Below are 23,679 nucleotides of genomic sequence, written 5' to 3' on the forward strand. Positions count from 1 at the left end.
TTCACCTAAGAACAACTGGGTGAGGGAATCGAAGTTCCATGTCCAAAAAACCAGGATTGAGCCTGGACCTTGCGTGTGTGCAGTTTGGAATCATACATCTTATTGTAAAGAAGATTACTGGACTATTTATTTGCTGGATGTGCAACACAAAAATGTTAATGAAAAGTTCAGCGAATGCGACATATATAAAAGTCACATCAAGAAACAACAAAATGTTGATGTTATGATAAAATGATTTTATTCAGAGACCAATACTATCAAAATATTAATGATAAGTCTATTTAATAACATCTCTACTCTGAGTGGCGGGTTCACTTAAAATGGCCCCAAAGACATGTAATAACAGAATCAAATTGAAGTCAACCACATACTGATCAAGGCAACATGTAATTTTAAGGATAAGTTTATTAACTTAGGTTAACAAAGTCTTAAAATATGGATACCAAGTGTGATCTCTGAAACCAACATTTTTCTTTTAATAAAACAGCAGACATTTTGCAGAGATTAAGTGAAATTTCTGCAGGAAGAGGTTCATCTAATTTCATCTGAACAAATTTTAGACATACTAATGATACAAGGAAGAAAATCCCTCAGAAAATGATGTGTGAATGAAAACAATGAGAAGAGAAGAATAATTCCAGTCGGTTTCCTCTAAAACCTGCCCGATCTGCTCTCCCTCTCACGCGAGCGTGATCTGCGCCGGTCACGTCCTTGACGTTCTCGGCTCCTGGACCTCTTGCGTGGGCGTTCACGACTCCTGCTGCGGCTTCGGCGGGATCCTACAGGGGACTTGGAGCGAGATCTGAGGACAAGAAAATACAAATTAGGAATTTCCCTAATTTCAAAATGCAGTTAATAATGCGGCATCTTGTTTACAAATAACAAACATTGTTCACTTTTACCAAAGTAAAAATTCACAAAAGCTGGAACATCTCTCGTATTGGGTTTCATCTCAGCTTGCACTGAGGCCCTTGTTAAGAGAATACCCCATGCTAAAAGACAGAAGGCTCATATTAAAAGACACAAGAAATTTAACCAACAGAGAGAATAAATGACAGAGCTACACAAATGTGGCTCAAAACTTATGAAAATGTGCCTATTTTGTTGTTTTTTTTTATTACTCCATATTCAAGAACATTTCACTTTGTACTCGATAATCAGGTTTATGAGGAAAAAACACAACAGACACCAGAGAAAATCACATCACCAGGTATACCTGGCACATCTCAGCAAACAAACCACCAACAGCTAGTCTGTTCATTAAAAAAAATATGGGTAATTTGATGTAATAAAATCAGTACGAACCTTCTTCCTCCCCCTCCTCCTCCCCTCTTCCTGGTACGACCATACAGTTCACGCCTCAGCTCACGCGATATCGGCTTCAAGTGCATGAAGTTACAGAAACCACCTCTGGTACACTCTCTACAACCAGACATTGTCAGCATTTGACATTTTTGAGTATTCAAGATATTCCTATGTTTCCCAACACAAAAATCTACATCATATGGTGCCAAGGTATACTACATGCTTGTGTTCAACGTTGATGATCAGCCAAGGTTCAGAGAATTCTTCATTACCTCCCCTAACATGTACCTCCAGCACAGGTGTAGTCTCTACAAACCTTGACGGTCTGGCATTACCAGATGACTAGTAAGTCTGGTAGTGGGACCCGTTACACACAGCAGTTCAAAACGTAAGCAAATTCTGACTGGCTGATTATATGCCACATGACAGTAGGTTACAGTGGATAGCTGATCTGAATTCACAGACCCCATGCTTATGCTGTTATCTATGGAAATTATTGACTCTTCCATTTCACGACTGACCAATGAATGCCAGGCATTGTGAGACAAAACAAGGTTGGCCTAGAGAAAAAATATTATAAGAATCCCCCCAAATTGTGAAGATGTACAGGCAGATGGATGCCAATGGAACAAACCAGAGCTTTTGAAGTGGATAAATGGACTACGGAAAGTTAAGGAGACACGTGGCATGGACAAACAAGCCATTTTACATATGAAAATGTAACTTGATTTGGCAAGTAAACTTCAATTTAAGGGAGAGATTCCTTGATTTATTTGCTGCTTCAAGAAAAGTATACGTAAATCCATTAAAAAAAAAGCGCTACTTTTGTTACTCAGAAGAATAGTATGTCCTACAGGATTTGCCACTGGTCTACCTTACCCCATCTCATACTGCCTGCAGCAAGCTTCTCTGAAGTCTGTGACAGGAGACAGCTCCGCGTGGATTGGGCGCCCGTTGAACCAGCGATTGTTCAGGTCATTCACAGCCTTCTCTGCGTCCTCTTCATAACGGAACTGTAGCAAGAGAGAGGAAATGCAGCTTAGTAACATTCAATTGTTATAATTAGCTGACACCTACACTGTATGTAAAACTTATCTCAAATACTGGACCACCTGTTAATGGTTCAGAGGGTATTTTAAGTCACAGGGTATTTATTCTACCAAGTATTTATTCTAGTTGCGGGCCGTGTGCAAATGTACATATTGAACAGAGAGGAGATCGAATGTGTCACGCAAAACACCCGCCGGTACATTTACCTCCCCAAGCAATATGATTTCAGGCTGTTTACGTCTACAAATAGACCAACTTGAGTTTGTTTACTTGTTAGATTTGCTTTCATGATTTATATAAAAGTGAACTATCTGAATTTCCTTTGGATATAAAACTATTATTTCGCACAGTTTATAGATATTGCTCCTCTTTTAAAATTTTTGATAGTTTACACCCAGACGCTATGACGTGGAAAAAGAAGCATTTATTTCAATCTGAGCTCAGCGGTATGACGTGATATTACATGTGCAGAAAACTTTTACATTCCTACGTCACGCAACAATGAGACATGACTTCATACATAAGCAGCTTTGAAATACCTAGGTCAACTGCAATGGCCTAAGTTGTTGATTGGTCTAAAATGTGCGACCTCTGTGGAGGGAGGGCAAAAAGAACGGCAACCCCTGCAATGTCAAATCCCTCGAATGTGCAGCACATTTGAGGGATTTGACGAGTTCCGAAAAAAGGTCCAGCGGTATCTGGTTACACAACAAACACCGCTATGACAGTGTTAAATCCTTACACCTTTACTTAAGACACATCTTTATTCTAATACAACAAAGAGGCAAACAAACTGGTTCTACAACCAATACTGATGTCTTATTTCAGCTCTACATTCTAAGACATGAAATTAGAAGGCTATGGTTTTACATGGATTAACATGTATACATTCCAGTTGACCCAAACATCAGATGTATACCAGAAAACAGTAACAGGCATTCCATATACTCACTCTGACGTAGACGTTTCCAACTAAATGGTCCCCTAGGTTGTCACAGATATTCATCTCCTCAATCTCTCCATACTGAAACATTATGTGCATAAACATTACAAAAAAACATCAAAAAGTTTCATCGTTATTCAAGGGCATCAGTAACTATCAGTAACAACAGGTTATCTGAGCAGATTGTTTAAGATTTAAGATGTATATGGCCGTAGCGGATCTTACAAAAATTTATGTTACATGTTTGCTTTTTGTAATCCTGAAGTGAATGTTTTTGTTTAGCTACTGAATAAATCTTTATAAAACCTCATTACATCATTAATGTAATCATTAATGCTAAGAACTATTAAAAATACTGTGCTACATATTGTTGCTAAGACACTATTTATGGTCACAAAAAGGAAAGCGAAAAGAGATTATGCCTGATAAGTGATAACTTCCAACCACCAATAAACACCAATATGCCAAGAAACAAACAATTTGTCTTGTTTCACTCACTCACACATTTCACAGCCATTTAACAGGAAGTCACAAAGATCTGATAAAATTTAAAAAAGGAAGAAACATCTCTGAGTTCCGGAAGAATGTTATAATAACATCATCCTTCATGAGATCTCTTGAGCATCATTTCTTTCTAATATTAAATTCACTCTGGTCTACTACTGTACATGAAGGCATCTTCTCTTAAGTGACATTCCACGGGACGTAATCGTAATGTAGGGGAATGCCCTTCATCAAGCCAGGACTAAAATTAAAATTTGCACAAGTATTGTTCTCCACAATGAAATTATCATTAAGTATGGAGGAAAACTTGGATAGAAGTTTTCTCTCAGTTACACTTGCATATGGACTACCACACAGTTTACTTTCTTTAGCAGCTTGGACATCACATTAGAAATAAACAAACCACATGTATAATAATTGGAACATGAACAGCAGACGGGTGGTTATGAATGTAGCCAACATTTTTCACGGACAGCTCATTCCTCACTACAACTGATCATTCAAATTCTCAATCTGACTTAAGATACATATTTCTTGCTCTATAAATGCTCTTGGCATTTCCAGTTGACTCATAAAAGAAAATGTCCATATCCCAATGATGCTACAGCATGCTCATAACCCTACCTGTACTTTTCTTTCTTTAAAATGTGAATAAATATATCTGTACTTTTCTGTGAATGTGTGTTTACAGTAGTTAGGAACAATACTATGCAGTATCAACTGAAAATACCCTCTAATATCTGGATACAGGCAATATGCTAGTAATGATTTACACTGAAAACATGCTCATCAACACTGACATACTTGTGGGGTCAAGTTACCATCAGGGTGCACCAGTATGCTATCATATAAGTCTCAGACCTTGCAGTCTGATCAGTCACAGGGGAAGAGCGCTAATGGGCACATGGGACTTACAATGTTAGGATTAATGGTCAAGCACAAATGGGTTAATGTGAGTCTCATGCTGCCAGTCAGAGTGTAGCATAACAGTATCACGATGACCACACATCTACTGGTGACCTGTTGTTGGTCATGTGAGTGTTAGCACAGAAATTGTCTAGCTGAAGAAAACAACTTGGTAATGAACAGTGAACTGGCCCAAGTAGCTGTAGCCTACCTTTTCCATCTCAACATAAACTTCCTCAAAGAAGTCATCATAGTGCTGCTGCAGTTCAAGGTCATCCATTTGGACTACAAAGTGAATATATATGAAAACCCTAATTACACAGGGGACAGAACTCAGTCAAAGGGGGAGGTAACTCTGGCTAACAGTTCTTGGATACCTGCTTTTGTCCTGGCTGACTACAAACAAAACATAACAACATCTCCCGGTTGCACAGTGGAAAAAGGAAAAACAAAGATGAAATGTTAGGGAATATGTCATCCACTCCCGCACTACACACAATGGGTGTGTGAAGACATATCAACAATGAATGCCAATGCTAGGGGATTGGGGTTTGCCAACAAGTCTTCAGAAACAATCTGGCATACTATGAATCATAAGCCGAAGTTTCACACTCTGTTGAAGACTTTATGACATTGCACCTGGATACAAAGAGGCTGACAAAACATACAGGGGTTAATACACGCATTTATACATGATCCTTCCAGTTACCAGTGACCACTAGAGATTCAGCAGTGTAGCAAAGCAGATTCTTATAATTTGTAATTTAGCAAACCATGTACATTTTTTGCTTGTTCAAACCCCGTATGTTTGCCTGGTTGATAGAGCTGAAAAGAAACATGATTAATTACCTTGTCCTCTAATTCACAAAATACTTCTTCGAAAAAATCATCAAAATCTTGTTGAGCTTCGACCTCATCCATAGATACTGGAAGAAAACACCTTTGTGGTAAATAAGCCTTGAGAGTTTGTTTAAATGAAGAGTGTCTAAATACCAATGTAAGTGACTTCATTCAACAGATTTGTTTGTTACACAAGAAAAAACAGAAGTATTAAGAGTATTTTTCATCATATAAGATATTTCTACTTCAGTCTAGTTTTTCTAGTTTTTTTGCCTATGCTGAATCTCACCCAAGCAGGGAATATGTGGTACATTGGTGTCAGCATTAAATGTATACTACAATTCCTTGAGAACCACAAATAACATCCTTGATTTGTGTCCTGGGACTGCGGTACACAATTTGGATGCTGATTTACTTAACAATATGTAAAAAAAGTTCCACAACAGGTTCTCTTACTAGCTACGTCTTAATAGTGGAGACATTTTACTTCACTAAACACAGAGCACAAATTTTGAAATCACAACATAGAAGCACATTTTATCAATAAATTTGTCAACGTTACGTTTGTAGCTAGCAGACAATGAATGTTCATTTATTTCCCACTGCAGATAATCACAATTAACTGAATTTTAATTTTATCTTAGAAAATAACAACAATGATACTAGAAGTTCTTTCTGGCCTTCTTACTAATCATACATGATTTAGTTTTTCATTGCAAATGACTAGATATAAAGGACAGTAACTATTAACATCTATGTGTGTGCTCAGAAATGACAGTGCGTGTAGACTGTAAGTGAAGGGTGTTTGGTGTAGCTGACAAATCTTAAAATGAGCAATGAAAAATATAGACATATGTAGATACATATACAGGTGAAAATTACAATCATTCTTTCTGACTTGTAATCCACCAAACTTTCAAGACAAAACAAAGCTTTGGTTTTTGTATTAAAGGTAATTTGGTCCGAAATTTTTTTTGATACGAAAACATTTTTTCTTTCATGTCTAGTTAGCAGCAAGCCATAACAACTTATTGTTTTGTTCATTTCCACTGGTATCTGAGCAGAGACTGACAAAGCTTTCTTTCTGACGTGGATAAAGTCATACACATCTACAACAAAATAAAAGAAATCAAATTAAAACAGACCACTGAAGACCATGAAAATCCAATTAGCAGGCTCAAACAGACAACAGGAAGGAAAAATGACGATGGAAAAATAGTAAAAACAATGCCAACCCTGGGGAAACAAAATTTGCATCAGCTCAAAATAAAAATATACAAGAAGATATAAAAGCAGGTGCTACAAAGAATAAAAATCACAATGCAGTGATGTGCAACCAGGAAAAAAACTGACACCAAAAATACCACGAATACCCCATATTTACCACATAACAAGTCATACACAGATCAAAGGTGAATTTATATAAACATTTAGAGAAAAACAGCATAACATGTGAATGAGAAGAACAGTCTTATTACACATGACTTACAAACTCTAGTAGAACACGACCAATCATTTACACATTATTTCAGCAAAGAATATTAGATTTTCTGACATTTTCACTAAATATGTTTAATATTGTAGCATCATCATAGTAGTGGTAGAGTAGTGAGGAAGAATACATTACAGTTTAATGTACTTTAACGTATTAAATACTCAAGCACAAAAAATATACTTACTTCGTGTGTAGAGAATAATTTCATGTGGTTGTTAATCAGGATTTCTTCCAAATTAAATACACTTATTTATGCCTTTAACAATGAGTGTGGTGCAAGTACATGTTGTTGTGGTAAGACCATGTGAATATTTAATGGTACTCACTATGAGAACCATCTGCTGTTAGCGCTGCATTCTGTGGGTTCAGGTAAAGGTTCTGTAACAGCACAGTCTGTCAAAGAAAAACAAAAACAAGTTACATCTCGTCAAATCCACCTGTATATAATGCTCAGGTGGTGACCAAGTGACAACCATGCTATACAATACATTGACATACACACTATGGAACCCCTTCCCTTGCATTTCACACATGTTATGTGCCGTTGATCTCCAGCATCTCCAGGATGATTTCACCAAAAAAGTACCATACAGGGAAACTTCTACTTAACTTGCTGTACCAGAGATATCACAGGGAAACATTGCTTCTTAAATTCAGTGCCCTTCATTCTGTTCCCAGAATTTGGGTTTAAATGGAGTGAAAGTGCTTACAGTGTACTCCCCATCTTGATTTCTCAATGACAGCATTAACTGTGTGATAACAAAAACACAAGTATATTATACCTGACTAAATGTGGGTTTGTTGTGTAATCGTGAACATCTTTCTCCATGTCGACATGCTCCGATCTTGAAATAGAAGGAGCAGTTGACTCTGAAAAATATAAAAGAATAAATTTATAACAATCAAAAAATGAAATCACAACTGTTTGACACAAGTTCAAATGTATCCTTGATATTAGTCAGGGTAGATCTGTTTTATAAGACTCCAGTTCCACATCTGATCTACTTTAATATCTACATATATTTGCAAGTTGCACTCAAAAAGACTCGCTTTTATAGATCTACCTTTTGTAATAAATCCTACAGTGAACCTGCCCTGAACATGACGAACGATTTTTTCAAAATCATTTTTATTTCTTCACATCATCATATATGGACAAACTGCAAGATGGTAGTCCAAATAAAATGGGTAAAAGACCACTGCATTTTGATTTTGACCGACCGTTCATCTTCAAGACATCTTTGTGGGATGTGGAAATAACAAAAAGATGATTGGTATGCTAGGCTAGGGTCATAATTTTCCTGGATTGCATACAAGCGTTATTCAAGTTTTGGAGAATCTCTTTGGTGTACTGAGCTGTAAAAGGGACATCAGGTATTTATTTATTTTTGTTTAACAGGTAAGTAATGCCGTGAGTACTGCCTCAATTGTTGTTATCCATTTCTTGTCACCCCAGCCTCATAAGCAGTCAGAACAGCAAAATACAAAAATGTCCTGTCCAAAGCCAGTTTTGGTTATTTATCCAATGAAACTACACAGTCTACAGAAGACATTAGAGAAGGTGGGTTTGCCACTTCACGACTTTCCATAGCTACAGTACATTAGAAGTTGTTCACTTCTCTGATCTATTTTTTCTATATGTATAACTACTTAAGACTGCTTATGTCTGAAATAAAGGCACTGTCAATACATTATGTTGCTCACAGCACAATATCTGTTTTATTCTTGTTCTGTATTTGTCCAAATAAGGCATCATTCATATCATCTGGCTTAGATATACCTTCTTTAAATGTCCAGGTCTATTTTATGGCTCTAAAGACACCAGAAGAACTTCCCCCAACATAGGTCTAAATGAGTATGTGCCTAATCCCGCAAGTATCTTTGCGAGAAACTGTACACAATCTAGTCAATCATCACACCGAAATTTCAATTTTGCTTATTCACTTGTGGACGACCAAATGTCTAAGTACAGCACTACAAACACAACAAATATTATAAATAGAATTTCAAGAGACACATCAAAAGTAGTGTCTCCAGTCCAAGAGAGAAACATGTCACTTATACTTATTTATAGATGACTTCCATACTGAAATATATTGCAAACTGACAAAGGAACCTGGATTGTATCAAAGCATGTGGTCGTTCACATCATCATGGCATCATTTTTTTGGAGTGGTGATCATTATTTCGCCTCTTTATCTCTGTTAATTTAATAAACGAAGAATTAATTATTCTCATGTTATATCTTGATTTATTTAAAGTATATATTCCACGCACAATACGCAATAAACTCACTTATCCTTTTCTGTGCCAAAAATTGAAGCCAAGTACTCGGCCATTTTCCCTTCGTACACGAGACGATTCGCCTAGCGGTGAAAAGTCCGAACTAAAGCCAGCAATGGGAAACAACTCTCGGGGACAACTCAATATCCTTCACGTGTATTGATGACGTCGCACACATACGGAAGTCGCACTTACTCTGGAAAGGGTGAGTAAACTGCAATAAGCATTTTTTCTTTGATTCGTTTTATTGTGATCGTTACATAACCAGGTGAGTGATTAAACTGAAAGGCTGCGTGTTGATCTATTTAAACTGATGTAGGCTTAAGGCTGTGGTAACAAAAGATGTACAGAGGTTACATGACAAAGTTGTAACACTAATGATAGTGCTTCGGTTGTGACATGTTGATCCTTTTGTTACTGACTCACGTGACCAGGTGACATCAACTTCAACTTTAAAATTCTCTAAAGTGCTCCTTTGCGGTCTTGGTCTAGTTTTTGATGATAATCAATCGGTAAAACTATTTGTGTGATCGTACATAAAGTTCGTTGTAGATCACTTGCCTGCCACTAATACGATATACAGATAACCGCTGAGCTCACTACACGGCAAGTGTGTGCATCATATGTGGGAAAGTTGATCGATTACTCGCTAAAAGTCGTTGGTTTAATCCCAGTACCCCAGGTTTGGCCACTCAAGCCACAACTCGTCCGAGGGTTACTGAACTAACCTACGTACCATTGTCATAATTGATATTCAGTTCAAAGCTGGAAGTTCGTCCCCACACCTATTAATTTTATCCTGGATTTTGCTACAACTTCGCTCCACGTGAGGCAGAAGCACTAGTAAAGCATGCTTCCTAATAATAATTCCCCCATATCATCACTATAAATCACTAGTGCCGAAATATCTCCTTCCAAATCAACTTCCATTCATGACGAAGGATGCACCAACAACTACCCATGGTGGCAAAAGCAACAAAGTCTAATGTAATGTGGTGATATGTGATTTACGAATATGACAACGTGGTGGCCAGTGTAGTTTTTTTTCAGGTTTATGTAGTGTTTCTGTTTTACAGGGAGAGCAGTTGTAACAACAGATATATGCCCAAGCTAAACTAAATGGTGTGGGAACTAACTTCCAGCTTTGAATCAAATAACATTTATGGCGATGGCACATAATATGAGTTTAGTAATTGTTGGAGCAGTTGTGGCTATCTCCAGCAATGACACTGGCCCCCATCATATTACAGAAATATTCTCACAAATCAAGTATAGATGTATCAAGCATATAGATGATGAGCTTCTTTTCATCTTCAAACCACCAACAACATACTCCAAGGCTACTCACAGGCCCTCATATTGACCCAGCAGGACCAGTCATAGTACTGTATCAGTACCTGTATATTTAATGTATATTACGGAACAAGGTCGGAATCAAAGCTTTACCAGTTTTAGAAATAAAGCATTGTCTTACGCTAGCATTCATCTGAACTTAGGCTAGCATTCATCTGAACTTAGGCTAACATTCATCTGAACTTAGGCTAGCATTCATCTGAACTTAGGCTAGCATTCATATGAACTTAGGCTAGCATTCATCTGAACTTAGGCTAGCATTCATCTGAACTTAGGCTAGCATTCATCTGTACTTTGTGGCATCCTGCATGTCTCACCCTGTGAACAGAAGCCATCAAAATGCCAGCACATAGATGAGTGAATCCTCTAGTCACAGCTTCGGTGTTATCCTATGATATGACACAGTAGATGGAATAGAATATGGTATAGACTATGCAGGAACTTCACCATCATATCACACCAGTGATATGATGTCTTTCTTGTAGAGTCCTTATTTAATTTTTTTTGAAAAACATAGGAACTAAGACAAGATTGTTGGTTGACAAAATTACATTGATTTTAAATAGGAAGGAGAGAACTTTATTAAGGAATGCGTTGTTAAACAGGAAATAACTTTCAGGATGAAAAACAATCAATTAAAAATTAATGCCTGAAGATAATATTTCATTGATTCTTTCTGAATTTTGCTCAGTTAATTTTTTTTGAGAATGATCATTTTGAAGGACACAGCAGGTTTATACTGTGTAGAAGCCACTACAGTATATGTGATTCTTGTTTTTTTCGTACACTTCTTGACGGCGTAAAACACCAATCGAATAAATAGAAATGCTCACATGAGTATGCATGGAAAGGGATTCTTTGGTTTACAGATTACCTGTATGTGTTAAAATAAATGTTAATCATAAAGTGGATGATATCTGTGAACTTCTGTTTCAAATTTTCAGTTATTTTTATCATTTGTTTTTAGGAGAAATCACACACCAGTTAGCAAGGATGGATTTGAAAAAGATGAAAAATGAGGACAAGCTGTCTTTGTGCCGAAAATATTACCTAGGTAACTAAATCATTGTTTAAAACTGTATCATTCTAAAAAATGTAGAATGTGATTTTTCTATTACATGTTTATTTAAGGGGAGGGGTGGGAGTCTCACCAGTATGTAGTGTAAGTTTGGCTTGATTTTCTGCAGTCATAATTGTAATCATGGGTAAAGTAAGCGAAAATATAGTGCAAAATAGAATTAAACTTAAAAAAGAAAATAATAGTATAATACTCCGCTATATATGGATAAACTTTAACTGTGATGTATTTTTCAGGTGGCTTTGCCCTGTTACCTTTCCTGTGGTTTGTCAATTCTGTCTGGTTTTTCTGCGAGGCCTTTCGACGACCAGAATACGAGCAACAAAAACAGATACGCACTTGTGAGTCTTGAATCATTTTGTTTCTACATGTTACTTATATTATGGAGAGGGTTGAAGATGCACACACTGTACAGTGTGTTTTTGGTTTGCAGTACTGTTTTGTTATACATGTATTTCACCGATCCACATTATTATTAGTGTGTAGGTGTGAACAAATCAGCTGAATTATGCAGTTTGCTTCACAAATTTAAATGTGACAAAGTTAATTCCAGTACTGTGACGTGACATATAGGGCTAGGTGACTCCCAGGGTAAGGCCTTGGTGACAAAATTAGTTAATTTCACTTTTGGGGATCTGTGTACAGTTTTTCTTTCATTAAAGACCATTTCATCTGCAAATATGGTTCAAATATCTGTGTGTCATTCATGTAAACGTTTATCACTCACATGCCAGAGGTTAGTGGTTTTCCCCGACAACTCCGATTTGCTCCACACAGAAACACATATTTAGTTCAAAATTTCTTGAGTATATCTTGAGCATGTCTCGAGTATCTTGAGCGAGGAACTAGGCCTATAAAAAAAAATGATTAAAAAAGTAAGCAACTGTAATCGTTCTGTAATAGTGATTGTATTTTAATTTTGCCCAGTTTTGATAAGTGGTTTGCAGTCTTGTATAATCTTGGTATAAAGTGCTTTATTTAGTAGATAATCATACGTAAACTCCGAAGCAACCATTGCGCCTAATGCTTTGCAAACTATAATATAAGGGAGATGACTCTAGCTCATGTCCAAATGTAGACTGGTTCTCTCCCCTGAAATGATGAGTCATACAGAAATGACACCTCCCTTGTAAACCATGTACACAATCATGCCCGTCCACTGTATGATTGTATTGTTTGGTTTTCAGATGTTGTGCGATCAATTATCGGGACGGTGTTTTGGGTGGCAGCGATCACTACGTGGGTGGTGATATTTCAGATCTACAGAGCGGAGTGGGGTGCCACGGCCGACTATTTATCATTTATCATACCCAGGGGTATTCCTTGACATAACCCACAACCAAAGACATAGCTATTATTATTATTTGTATTTAAAGTGTACATTAATTCATTTTCTCACAGTCGAATGCTTTATTTTGAACATGAGTTGCTTGTATATATGTCCTGGCTTTGTATAACTCACATCATCTCAACATTGTAATCATGAACATTGTAAATAATATTAAATACAAGTTCAAAATTTTCTGGGTTTATTTGTTGGTGGATTAGCTTGATGCATTTCCATTTATTGACCGGTAAGTGATTGTAGCCTGGAGTAAGATTTGTCTTTCGTTGTGGGTTTCCACAGTTTCCGCCCACCGTAATGCTGGCCGACGTCATATACCGTATTTATTCTAATTTTGGGAACACCTGGCCTGCTCGTTTTAGCCAATATACATGTAATTTTGGCTGGAATATTCAGTTACTTTTTCTCATATAATTAGACTATCTAATAAACAACGTAGTCATGTCTTTACTTTTCTAAAAAGATGGGGAAAAATGTAATATTCTACTTTCAGCACTATTAATATCGGTCCCACAAATAAGGGTCATCTTTTATTGTGGAGGTATTTATTGTCATACACGTAATCTGTTCTCCCAGAAAGTGACCAAGTGCTGGATGCATCTAGCTGTGTATGGTGGTGAAGTATTCTTGTCACCAGATGTTGAATATAATTTGTTTGTTTTCTTTTAGTTACATGTCGTTAACATTTATTTTGATAAAATTTTCTGAGTAGAAATATTTTTCAAGAGATCAGACAAGTCGTGGCATAACAGTCGAGATACTTTCGCCATCCAATTGCTCAGACACATGACGTGTCACAAAATGAACTTGCACACATTTTTTGGACAGTTGGACAATATTTGAAGCAGTAAGATCAATCAGAATCCTGGAACGCGTGAAATTTGCAAAACTTATTCATGGATGTGGATGGCTCTCGCAATTCATCAGGGGATACACAAAATGAGCCTGTACAAGTTTTAGCACAATTGGACCGTGGCTCACACAACCCGTTCATGATGATGTATGAAAGACGGAAGGTATATATTCTAGGCGAATGAACGAATCAGCACAATCAGCGTTCAGATTGTGTACTATGCTAGTGAAAAAGTTGTCGTAAATAAAATATGTATCTCTCTTGCGTGTTGATTGCAACTGTTCATATATCCAACGTGGCAATCTAATTCAGCACGATGAATATACAGCCCCTACCCCCGGGTTGAGCAGAACGCCAAAGATTCTGGACGCTCCGTCCATATTTACTTACAAGGGAATTATACTCACTGCAAGACTTCAGAAACTTTAAGTAAAGGTATATGGTGGAATAAAGTTGACAGACTAGTTTTTCGAGTGATATCTTGTGACGTTCACTGGAATCGTCGCACAACATACAGGATCTAACAATAGCTACATGGCGAGATACCTACACGCATATGCAGGACCCCTCGGTATATTGCTGTCCAAGTCAGGATAATTTACAATGTCAAAACTGAAACTATCCCTCTTGTTGTAAAGTCTGCGAGAAAGGAAGCTGTTTTGGCCTTTGTACAAATGTAGGTCCAGATAAAATGTACCATCTGGAGTCTGAGTCTAAATTTAGCATAGGTGGGTAAATATCTTTCACAGCCTTTGTTATTGATTATTGTTTATTGGATTGTTTATAAAGCTAGAAGATTATCAATATACCTTTTAGTGAATGATAGAGATAGGACCTTGTGAGAATTACTCCTTAATTGTTTCTGCATATAGTCGTATTCATACAGTAGGTATCGGTCAGCCAAAATGGAGGGGGGGGGGGCTATATAGCTATACATTGTATATGGTTTCCCGGAATTTCACATAGATCTTATTTATGACAAATTCAAGCATCTGTGGCGGAACTGAAGAAGGCTTTGTTGATCTTGATGTTAATGTAGCGGTGACCAGTTTTATTCTGCACCGATGCAATTAGTGATGAAACTTTATCTATTAAATCTGTATGAGGAATAGTAGTATAGAGTTGAGAAATCCCAAGCAGAGATATCATAGTACGGTTTGTGTACTTCGTGTGGAACCTCATAAAGAGATGGAAAACCAGTCCCATATGTCCTTAAGTTTTGTACATTTTACGATTGCTTGCCTTCTTTCTTTTTTTGACTGGTGTTTTACGCCGCACTCAAGAATATTCCACTTATGCAAGCATTATGGTGGGAGGAAAGTTTTCTTTTTGATTACTAGTTAGATTAATAATGGTTAATTGGTACATATCTTTTGTTTCATCAAACACCTTAAATAATCAAGAATATTGCACATATACGACGGCGGCCAGCATTATGGTGGGAGAAAACCGGGCAGAGCCCGGGGGGAAACCCACGACCGTTCACAGATTGCTGGGAGACTTCGGGTGGGAGAGGAAGCCAGCATGAGCTGGACTCACAGCGACCAGATTGGTGAAAGGCTCTTTACAATTTTGTATATTAACATGTAAATACACTTGAGTATATATGTATGCTGTTCTGTATGATTATCAAATTGTGGCGATTATGATTATCGAGTTGTGGCAATTCTATTACAGTCACAAAGTTTGTAAAATATCGTGCTAAGATTAAATCAAATAATGATCTGGCTGCACGTCTTAGTTTATCATATGTATTTCAGTGTCAAAGTGCGTTGAACATTACTGACACTGTGACCGTTGGGCATTTCTAGACGTGAGGGTTCGTACAAATGTCAAATTCGCTGCCCCTTTTCGATCAATAATGTCATAAGATTAACACCTTTCGAAGCTGCATGTGTTGGCTGCCACTCTCAACGACTCACTCATGGTTGTTGAAAAACTGTTTGGAATTAAGGCTTTTAAACGGGGGTATCTCTCAGCGGTGTAAAAGCGCTTCTCACGTGTGCGAACAGAAAACAGTCTGGAATGCAGTGTCCCCTGATGACGCCACATAACACATGCACTGGGATGAAGGTGTTAATTTGAAAATGTCTCTTACCTCGCAAATTATTCGGTATGTGTTTTCATTGATGAAGCGGTTGCAGGTGTTCCCCCTAACAGGGGAGAACTTTCGAGCTCAAGAGACATCGTCTTTATAAGCCTGTCACCACTCAAATGACCCCAGTGACTAAAGCAAATTGACGAAGGTCACAGAAAATCAATAGGGATGTTCCCAATACCTGAGTGTGCTTGTGGTGTAAGTTTGGTAGACATGGTTTTTACAAAGGAATGGGCATACAGATGGATGGAGGCCAACGCCGACGTTAGTACCATAGATCTGGTCCTACATATAGACGCCACCTTCGTTCCAATACTGTATATTTTAGACTGGTATCAAACTATCGGAATGAGGATACATAGTGTCTATGTAGGGTTACCCTAGACCAATCTTTGATGGAAGAATAGCTTGTATGAGACCTGACCTGAATAGGGGGGTAGTCTAGTATTTAGGTGCTGAACACACACACACACAAAACCGATTCTATAGATTTTTCTGAAGAAAAGCCATTTTCCTGTAGTGTGAACTACATATGCAAATATGTACACGTCACATATTAATGTTTCTGCGTGTCGCTCAGTTTTGTAGAGCCCGGGATGCCCGCGGGTCGATGAACAGCTAGACAATACGTTATGAGCCGTGCCTGGGTAAATACGCGGGCTGTCCTTAACCGCTTCCCCAGAAACTGGTCAATGCCATAAGGCTTGCTCGTGTCTTCACGGCAAATGTCAAAGTTTAGAATTTATCCATCTCCTGGAAGGTTTCTCTTTTTTCAGCTAATCGATTTGTCTCTAATGATGAATTAGGTCAAGCCGACACAGAGATAGACGGGTTCTTTTTTCTGACAGTGTACCCAGTTTTCTTAACCTTCTAGCCGACTGTGAAATAGTTAATCACCCTCCGGAGCCCACTAATAGGCTGAACCCAGACAAGGCCGGACTACATTTCGTGAGTTGGAAACTCTTAGACTGTGAACAGTGTAAGTTAGATGATGCACATTCGTCTATGCGTGTTAAGTGCAAACGTTCCTGACTTGTAGAAAAACTTTCGCTTATCTAGCATTCTAATTACCAATGCGTCGCTTGCGGAACACATACAGAAACACTGTGATATGGATTTGATTGATTGTTTAATTTGTTTTTAATGTCGTGCTCAATAGTCACTTATATTACGGCTGTCACTCATGTTAATTATGGTTCGAGGATACCATGGTGTCCGAAGTAATATTAAGATATGAAACAAGTTCAAGTGCCGTACAATGTAGGTCCTGCATTGTACTGAATATTAAGTCCATGAAGTTAAATTAAGTAAATTACCTTCTAGTCAGTCTCATGTCAATACAGTGTACAAATGTCACATGGCTTAATTTAGAGCACACCTTTGAACAGCTTTAAGAACTGTCAGCCATATGAAATTTGGCGTAGGTTGCAAAGTACTCTGGAATCACGGCTAACAAAGCTCATTATGGTGGAGGGCCATAAATCTTCGCTATAAATGTATATAGCAGACCTTCAAGTAAGAAAAGGTCTGTATCGTGTGTTCATTTCCACTGAGGCTTGTTTCTTTGCTTATAAGGGTTTTAATTTTTGCTGGACATTTCACGACGATGTCTCCTATTCATGTAAGCCAAGTGTTACTCAGCCGCTTTGTGAGTAAAGCAATTATACTTGACCCTCATAGAACCTTTAATCAGTAAGCTTGTGTATTTCCAGATGAACCATGCCTCCAACCAGTTAGGGTCTACATTTTTCGTAAATCATGCGTACATCAGTGTACAGTATGTCCCCCCGCCCCCTACATTGCACAGCTCGCCTTACTGAATTCGTTTTCTAAATGACCAACAATGTGATATCTGTTTATGAAATATGTTTTTCATTTTCTTTCCCTGTGATGGCAGGGTGGATAGAGTATCTGTGTCATTAACGTTAGATTCGATCTCGTATCGCGTCACACCTAGGACTTTAACGATGTCCATAATCTTTGTATACTATATGTACTTCTTCGGAAGTATAAGAGGATTAGACCAAGTAGTGAGCCTGCTGTCCGTATAACATTGGATGGAACGTCGTTTTTGGTGTATTTGGCTTGGCGTTCTGATCCACAGGGTCCACTGTGCTACAAGAAAACACCATTATGACATGGTCGAATAATGTTCAAACTGCAGCAATCTGCGGATGGTGGTGGGTTTCATGTACAGTTTCCTCCCACCATGATCCTGGCCGCCGTCGTATAAGTGAAATATTCTTGAGTACCGCGTGCAACGCCAATCAAATAAATAAATAAATAATGTTCAAAATGACCTTAAACTCCAATCAAACACAGGAAAATCCCCAACAATCCCCCCCTCAAAAAAAACACTCCCTTTATTGTATCATTGATATGTCTTTTGGGAAATCATATCAACTGTAAAATCAACAGTATTTCGTGTGATTATATGTTGTCTTATAGTTGCTATTATTTATTATTATTTCTTTTAAGTCGCGGAAAAACAATTGAAAACAGGGAAATATTATTTATACATTGTGTAGCATCGCTCAATCAGATAAAATGGCATTGAGGATGTGTAACCTGAATATTCACTATATTACCACGCTTAAATGCATCAACATTTTTTTCCCGATGACTACATGCTACATTCCGTATAACCGTCATACTGCTAGCACATTTTTCTATTTTTAGACCAATCAGTGATAAGTACATAATAATGAAGAGGTAGACATTAATGTTTACGGCAGTATTTTACAACTTAGTATTGCACCACTATACAGATTACTTTGGTGACGTGAAAGTTCTTTTCTTCTCTCTCTTTATCTAGCTCATCTATACCGAATTTTCATCTTGTAACATAACTACCACTGCATGGTTTACCAGGTTTCGTAATTAATAAGGTTAATAAAGAGTACACTACCGCGGATATGACATAATGAACGGGGGAGACATGATGTTCTCATCTCGCGCGTTTGATTACTTGTAGAATTTTGGTTATACAGATCCAATTAAGGCTGTAGTACACAAACCGGAAGTTTTGGAAGGTAGTAATTTGTGATTCACGAAGATTGCTTTAATATAGTGCACATGTCTACATATTGGTATATATGCAGCTGGCTAAAGCTCTTAGTCAATTTGACCCTTTATATAGCTTAGGGAGCGGGGATGTCTAGCATGCTGACCATTGACGTGTTTGCTGACGTCACAGGGGTCAGAACTGTTTATCAGTTAGTGACCGCTTTGGGTGAGTCACGGTCATCTAATGATCTTTTTGGCTTCTCCCATTAGCATAAAGGCGTCGTAAGAGCTGCGCATCGCTGAATTCTCTCCGATTACAGAGATATTATAGGCAAAGAGAGACAGTCCTAGTGCCTCGACAGCTAGCTTTATTACTGCAATCATTGAGGCGTCCCTACAGAGCCACTTGGCTGTAACACATTACCAATTGATCTGACCTCTTACCGGGACTACACCAAAAAAGATGCTCGCACCGACGTCATTACCTGCGTCATCACTAACTCGGAGGTGCCCGGGTCAAACTTTTTAGTAATTACAGATGGGAGAGGAGTCTATGTGCCATAGTCGAGAAGCCTTTGTGTCGCTGAGGAAGCCAACTGAAACCCCGGGAGCTGGTAACCTAAGGCTGCCCGCATTGGTGGGTTTATAGGGGGCTTGTATAAAGTTCTTATTGCAGCTGGGTAGATCATAACACTGCAACTGACATTCTGTAGTCCTTTGAACACTCTGGAATGCTGCATTGGTTTACTGCTATAGAAAATGGCATGCTTGATGGACACTTTCAGCGTATTCTATCATTTGCAGTTTTTACTTGCCGAACTGAATAAGTCTGCGCGCCATGCAGCCAGTATATTCGTTCACCTTGAGTTAAGAAATCGGAGCTGCAAATCCCATTCATTCAATGAATCCATCATCGATTGTTGTATACAATGTAGCTGTATTATGCCACTGAATTTTGTCCAGTTAAATGCATTCTTAAACATAAATTATACGTAGGAGAGCAAATTCATTGTGAACTTCATCGACAAGCAACTTTCTACCAGTGCACTGTCGGTATTATTAGATTTTCTTATCCAGTGGATACTCAGCATACGGTTATCCGCTGATTTATTAGGTGTATGTCTAATTTGGATACCAAGAATACAAATCTCCTGATAATGTATATTCTACATTCGATATTTTATAGAAATAAGTCATAGTCCATATCTCTAAATAGATGTACAATTTATCTTTAGCACCTACACATCTGATGAAGGAAACCCTATATATACGGACACGCTTTAGTTTTAATCTGTGAAATGTATGGTAACTGACTGGCAAATTTGAATGCAAATTTCCCGATGCACCCCATTCTGATTGATGCCTGTGTATATGTCTTAAAAAATAACCTTGTACGGTATATTTGTGTACCCTATTTCTTCTAAAATTTGGGACACCCGATCTGCTCAGTTTAGTCTATATATATGTGATTCTAGCAAGAATATTGAGTTTCTTTTTTCTCACATGGTTAGACCATCTAACCATCTAATGAACAATACACTCATATCTTTACTTTTCCAAAAGGCTGGTAAAGAAATGTGATATTCTACTTTCAACACTACTAATATCTGTCCAAAATTTTAGAAGAATTATGGTATTCTGACCGTTATCATGGCATACGTGTTGCACGTGAAGAATCCATATTGCACATAATCCTTATCCACCTAGATATATACAATCGTATTTGTGAGAAGTATAGTATGGCTAATTTTTGTAGTGTGCAGTCTCGTGTCCTTGGTCTTGTCGTGTATATGCATATCCGTATGTTTCGAATATTTCTTGTCCGCATTCATAAAAGGTGATTTTGTTTGCCCATGCAGTGCATTTGATGAGATTTTCTTACAGCGGATGAATTACACCTTTGGTATGTCATCTGTATATGTATGTACATGCATTAATATGTCTCATCCAGCAGCCCCGCTCCGATAGTACAGTTAATAGACCGTCCGCTTCGGGAGCGGTAGATCCAGGGTTAAACCTAGATCGAGTCACACCTAAGACATTAAAAGAGGAAGTTGTAACTTCCTCGCTTGGCGTGCAGCATAAAGGGGATAGTACAACGACTGGTTGACACGTATCAGTATAATGGCTCGGGTAGAGCGACTTACTTGCCCTCGATAAGTCGTCTCATTGATGCAGCACCAGATAAAAGAGCGGTGGAAATCCGTCCTAGAACAAGGAGGCACATTACATGCACTCTAAGGACTTCTTCGTCGTCATATGACAGAAAAATTGTTACGACGAAAAACCCCAAGCACTCACTCACTCTTATCCAGTATGTCTTTAACATTTAACATAAGAAGTTTTCCAGATATACCGGATTTTCATCTAGATTTAAGGGGATTTTTCATCAATCAAATGTTTCGTGAGCTTTTTTTCATGCAATTTGTACACAATTTTCAATCTTCACATCATAGCAAACTATAGGCCTACATTAGTAAATTCTACAGCCATTTCAATTGTATACCTGTCGCTATGACAACGATATCTACTCCGAACAATCCACATGGGTGTTTGGCTTTGTTATATCATTGTGCAATTCCTTTTGATTGATTGGTGATATTTAAGCCGCGTATTAAGTCTACAGAAATTCTGATGATAAAATTAATTCCTTATTTTACTGTGGGTACATGAGATCGTTACTTTTGACATATATGGTATTGATGCAGTTGATTGTCCAAGATGATAACAGGGCTCTTCATCATGTGGTTAATTAAAGAGATTAAATGCACAAAGAGAAAGTTTTAGCTGGTTCAACCTTTTTATTAACAGACTAAATGTTCTGGCTACTCTTCTCGTTAAGGCGCTTTGTTGCTGTGAAGAATGATCGTTTCTGTCTTGGCTTGTATAATGGCAAAGCCTCAATGGTGTCGATTTGCTCGCCAGGTTGCGGTTTCATTTTTTTCCCCGTCGATAATGGCAAAATCTATGTTTCAATGACGTCAGATGACGTCTGTTTACGTCATTACTTCACCGTCAACTGTTAAAAATACGTCTGAAAGCCGATATGGATATCGACAACCCCGGATGTTGCAGACAAAAATCACATTTGGGTAAGGGATGGACACGCGTTATATTTTTGTTTAACGATTAACTTTGCATCCAAATCAAGTCATATTCTGGTAATGACGCATGTTCCTCTTTCATCTGATTCCTTGAAACCTTATCTTGTCTTTCCGTTTCCGCCAGACCTATCGGCAATCGGCAAAAGTGATAATAATAATAATAATAATAATATAATTCTCTCATATAAATTAAGGGATTTTTGTCACTCTTTATGGCTGTATTTACATGTACAGATGTTAAACATTAAGACAAAAAGTGATGTTTCACACCACGTAATTTCATATTCCTTTACAAATTGTATCGTATTTCCTGTTATTAAGACAAAAATGCACACTTTGAAAGTTTGTACGTAACTTGCCATAGATCGGTGGTTTATTCTAGTCATTCCTCTGGATTACAGAAATATTTCTGAGCAATATCTGTTTATATCCTTATGATCGGAAAATGATATGATAGTTGTATGATTATATAACGGGTAGCTGTCTGTATGTCAGCCCTTTCGTTTACAGTCATGTATTTATTGCATGTTTTTTTTTTGTTTTGTTTTTTACGTTGTTTTCTGAAGAATATATTTCACTTAGGCCTATACGAGGGCGACCAGCATTATGGTGGCGAGAAACCGGACAGATCCTGGGAGAAACAATCAGCGATCGTTCACCTCCCATGTATGGACACGGGAGACGTCCACACTCTTTTCCACGTCAGCACACAATGACTGGATTTCCAAGATCATACTATGGCTACATACATGTATATGAGTGCATGGATGTGTGCCATATAAGTGTTTCCCGCACGAGAATTGTTTCCACAAGATTGTACTTTGGATGAGTTACGTATAGAGTTGTACAGACTGTGTGTTGAAATACAGAAATATTTTCAGAAATCTGTTCTCTTAATTATTTTTTTTTGTGGGGATAGGTAGATAACGATTATTCGTCATGAGGAAAAGTTAAGTCCCATAGCTGGTCTTCTCTGGTGCAGCTGTCTAAACCAACACGATTCAGATCACACACTAATGAGACCCTGGGTTCGAATCCATGCAGTTCCCAATGGCTAGGTTGAGTTTTTCAGGTACATGGCGGATTTTTCCCGTTTCCCCCACCAATAAACTTGACCGCTGTCATTAAAGTGAAATATATATGAATGAATACGACTTAAATCGCCCATGGGAAATCTGTGGTTCGGCCGTTATTTCTCACCGAGAAGTCCCAAGAATTAGAATATCAGTTGAGACACTGAGCGTCAAGCTAAGTAATCAATGAAATTTACAGCGTCGCTTTCTAAAAGCAATTGTAATCCGTCTTGCACAGGTGTGTTTCTGTAGCTCGCGATATAAACATGATTTGAATTAGAGGTACATAATTTGGTATGTATTTAAAGTGTATGTAAGATGCACATTATTGTGCCTGTGCAAATTTTTTACAATTAATGTTTATCGCACAGGTACGTATCTTGTGTATTCAGCACTTCATGAAAATTATTACTGTGCAGTATAAGGAAGTATCTTTTACACGC

General features: G+C 37.8%; 2 protein-coding genes across 3 annotated transcripts; one reads left to right on the forward strand and one right to left on the reverse strand.

The window, feature by feature from the left end:
• Positions 1–221: 221 nt before the first annotated feature.
• On the reverse strand, positions 222–9,430 carry LOC135471905 (splicing factor U2AF 35 kDa subunit-like). The gene is made up of 8 exons (XM_064751334.1): positions 9,339–9,430; positions 7,826–7,913; positions 7,370–7,436; positions 4,920–4,993; positions 3,308–3,379; positions 2,185–2,318; positions 1,306–1,422; positions 222–802 (listed from the first exon to the last, which is right to left on the reverse strand). The coding sequence occupies exons 1-8, from the start codon at positions 9,380–9,382 to the stop codon at positions 652–654; spliced, it is 747 nt and encodes a 248-aa protein (XP_064607404.1). The 5' UTR covers positions 9,383–9,430; the 3' UTR covers positions 222–651.
• Positions 9,431–9,512: 82 nt separating this feature from the next.
• On the forward strand, positions 9,513–13,279 carry LOC135461374 (gamma-secretase subunit PEN-2-like). 2 transcript variants are annotated; one of them, XM_064738423.1, is made up of 4 exons: positions 9,513–9,531; positions 11,647–11,733; positions 11,994–12,098; positions 12,945–13,279. In XM_064738423.1, the coding sequence occupies exons 2-4, from the start codon at positions 11,673–11,675 to the stop codon at positions 13,082–13,084; spliced, it is 306 nt and encodes a 101-aa protein (XP_064594493.1). In that variant the 5' UTR covers positions 9,513–9,531; positions 11,647–11,672; the 3' UTR covers positions 13,085–13,279. The 2 variants fall into 2 exon arrangements, with proteins under 2 accessions (XP_064594493.1, XP_064594492.1); XM_064738422.1 differs by lacking the exon at positions 9,513–9,531 and adding an exon at positions 9,545–9,594.
• The last annotated feature ends 10,400 nt before the right edge of the window (positions 13,280–23,679 follow it).

Source organism: Liolophura sinensis, chromosome 1 (genome assembly GCF_032854445.1).
Source record: "Liolophura sinensis isolate JHLJ2023 chromosome 1, CUHK_Ljap_v2, whole genome shotgun sequence".
Classification (NCBI taxonomy): domain Eukaryota; kingdom Metazoa; phylum Mollusca; class Polyplacophora; order Chitonida; family Chitonidae; genus Liolophura; species Liolophura sinensis.

Coding starts and splice junctions, on each gene's coding strand:
- LOC135471905 (XM_064751334.1), bottom strand. CDS start 9,382: ATGGCCGAGTACTTGGCTTCAATTTTTGGCACAGAAAAGGATAA. Junction 4,994..7,369: donor AACAGCAGATGGTTCTCATA/GTGAGTACCATT, acceptor TTCACTTTGTAG/TCCAAATGGATGACCTTGAA. Junction 1,423..2,184: donor TGCAGGCAGTATGAGATGGG/GTAAGGTAGACC, acceptor GTCTGGTTGTAG/AGAGTGTACCAGAGGTGGTT.
- LOC135461374 (XM_064738423.1), top strand. CDS start 11,673: ATGGATTTGAAAAAGATGAAAAATGAGGACAAGCTGTCTTTGTGCCGA. Junction 11,734..11,993: donor GTGCCGAAAATATTACCTAG/GTAACTAAATCA, acceptor TGTATTTTTCAG/GTGGCTTTGCCCTGTTACCT. Junction 12,099..12,944: donor ACAAAAACAGATACGCACTT/GTGAGTCTTGAA, acceptor TTTGGTTTTCAG/ATGTTGTGCGATCAATTATC.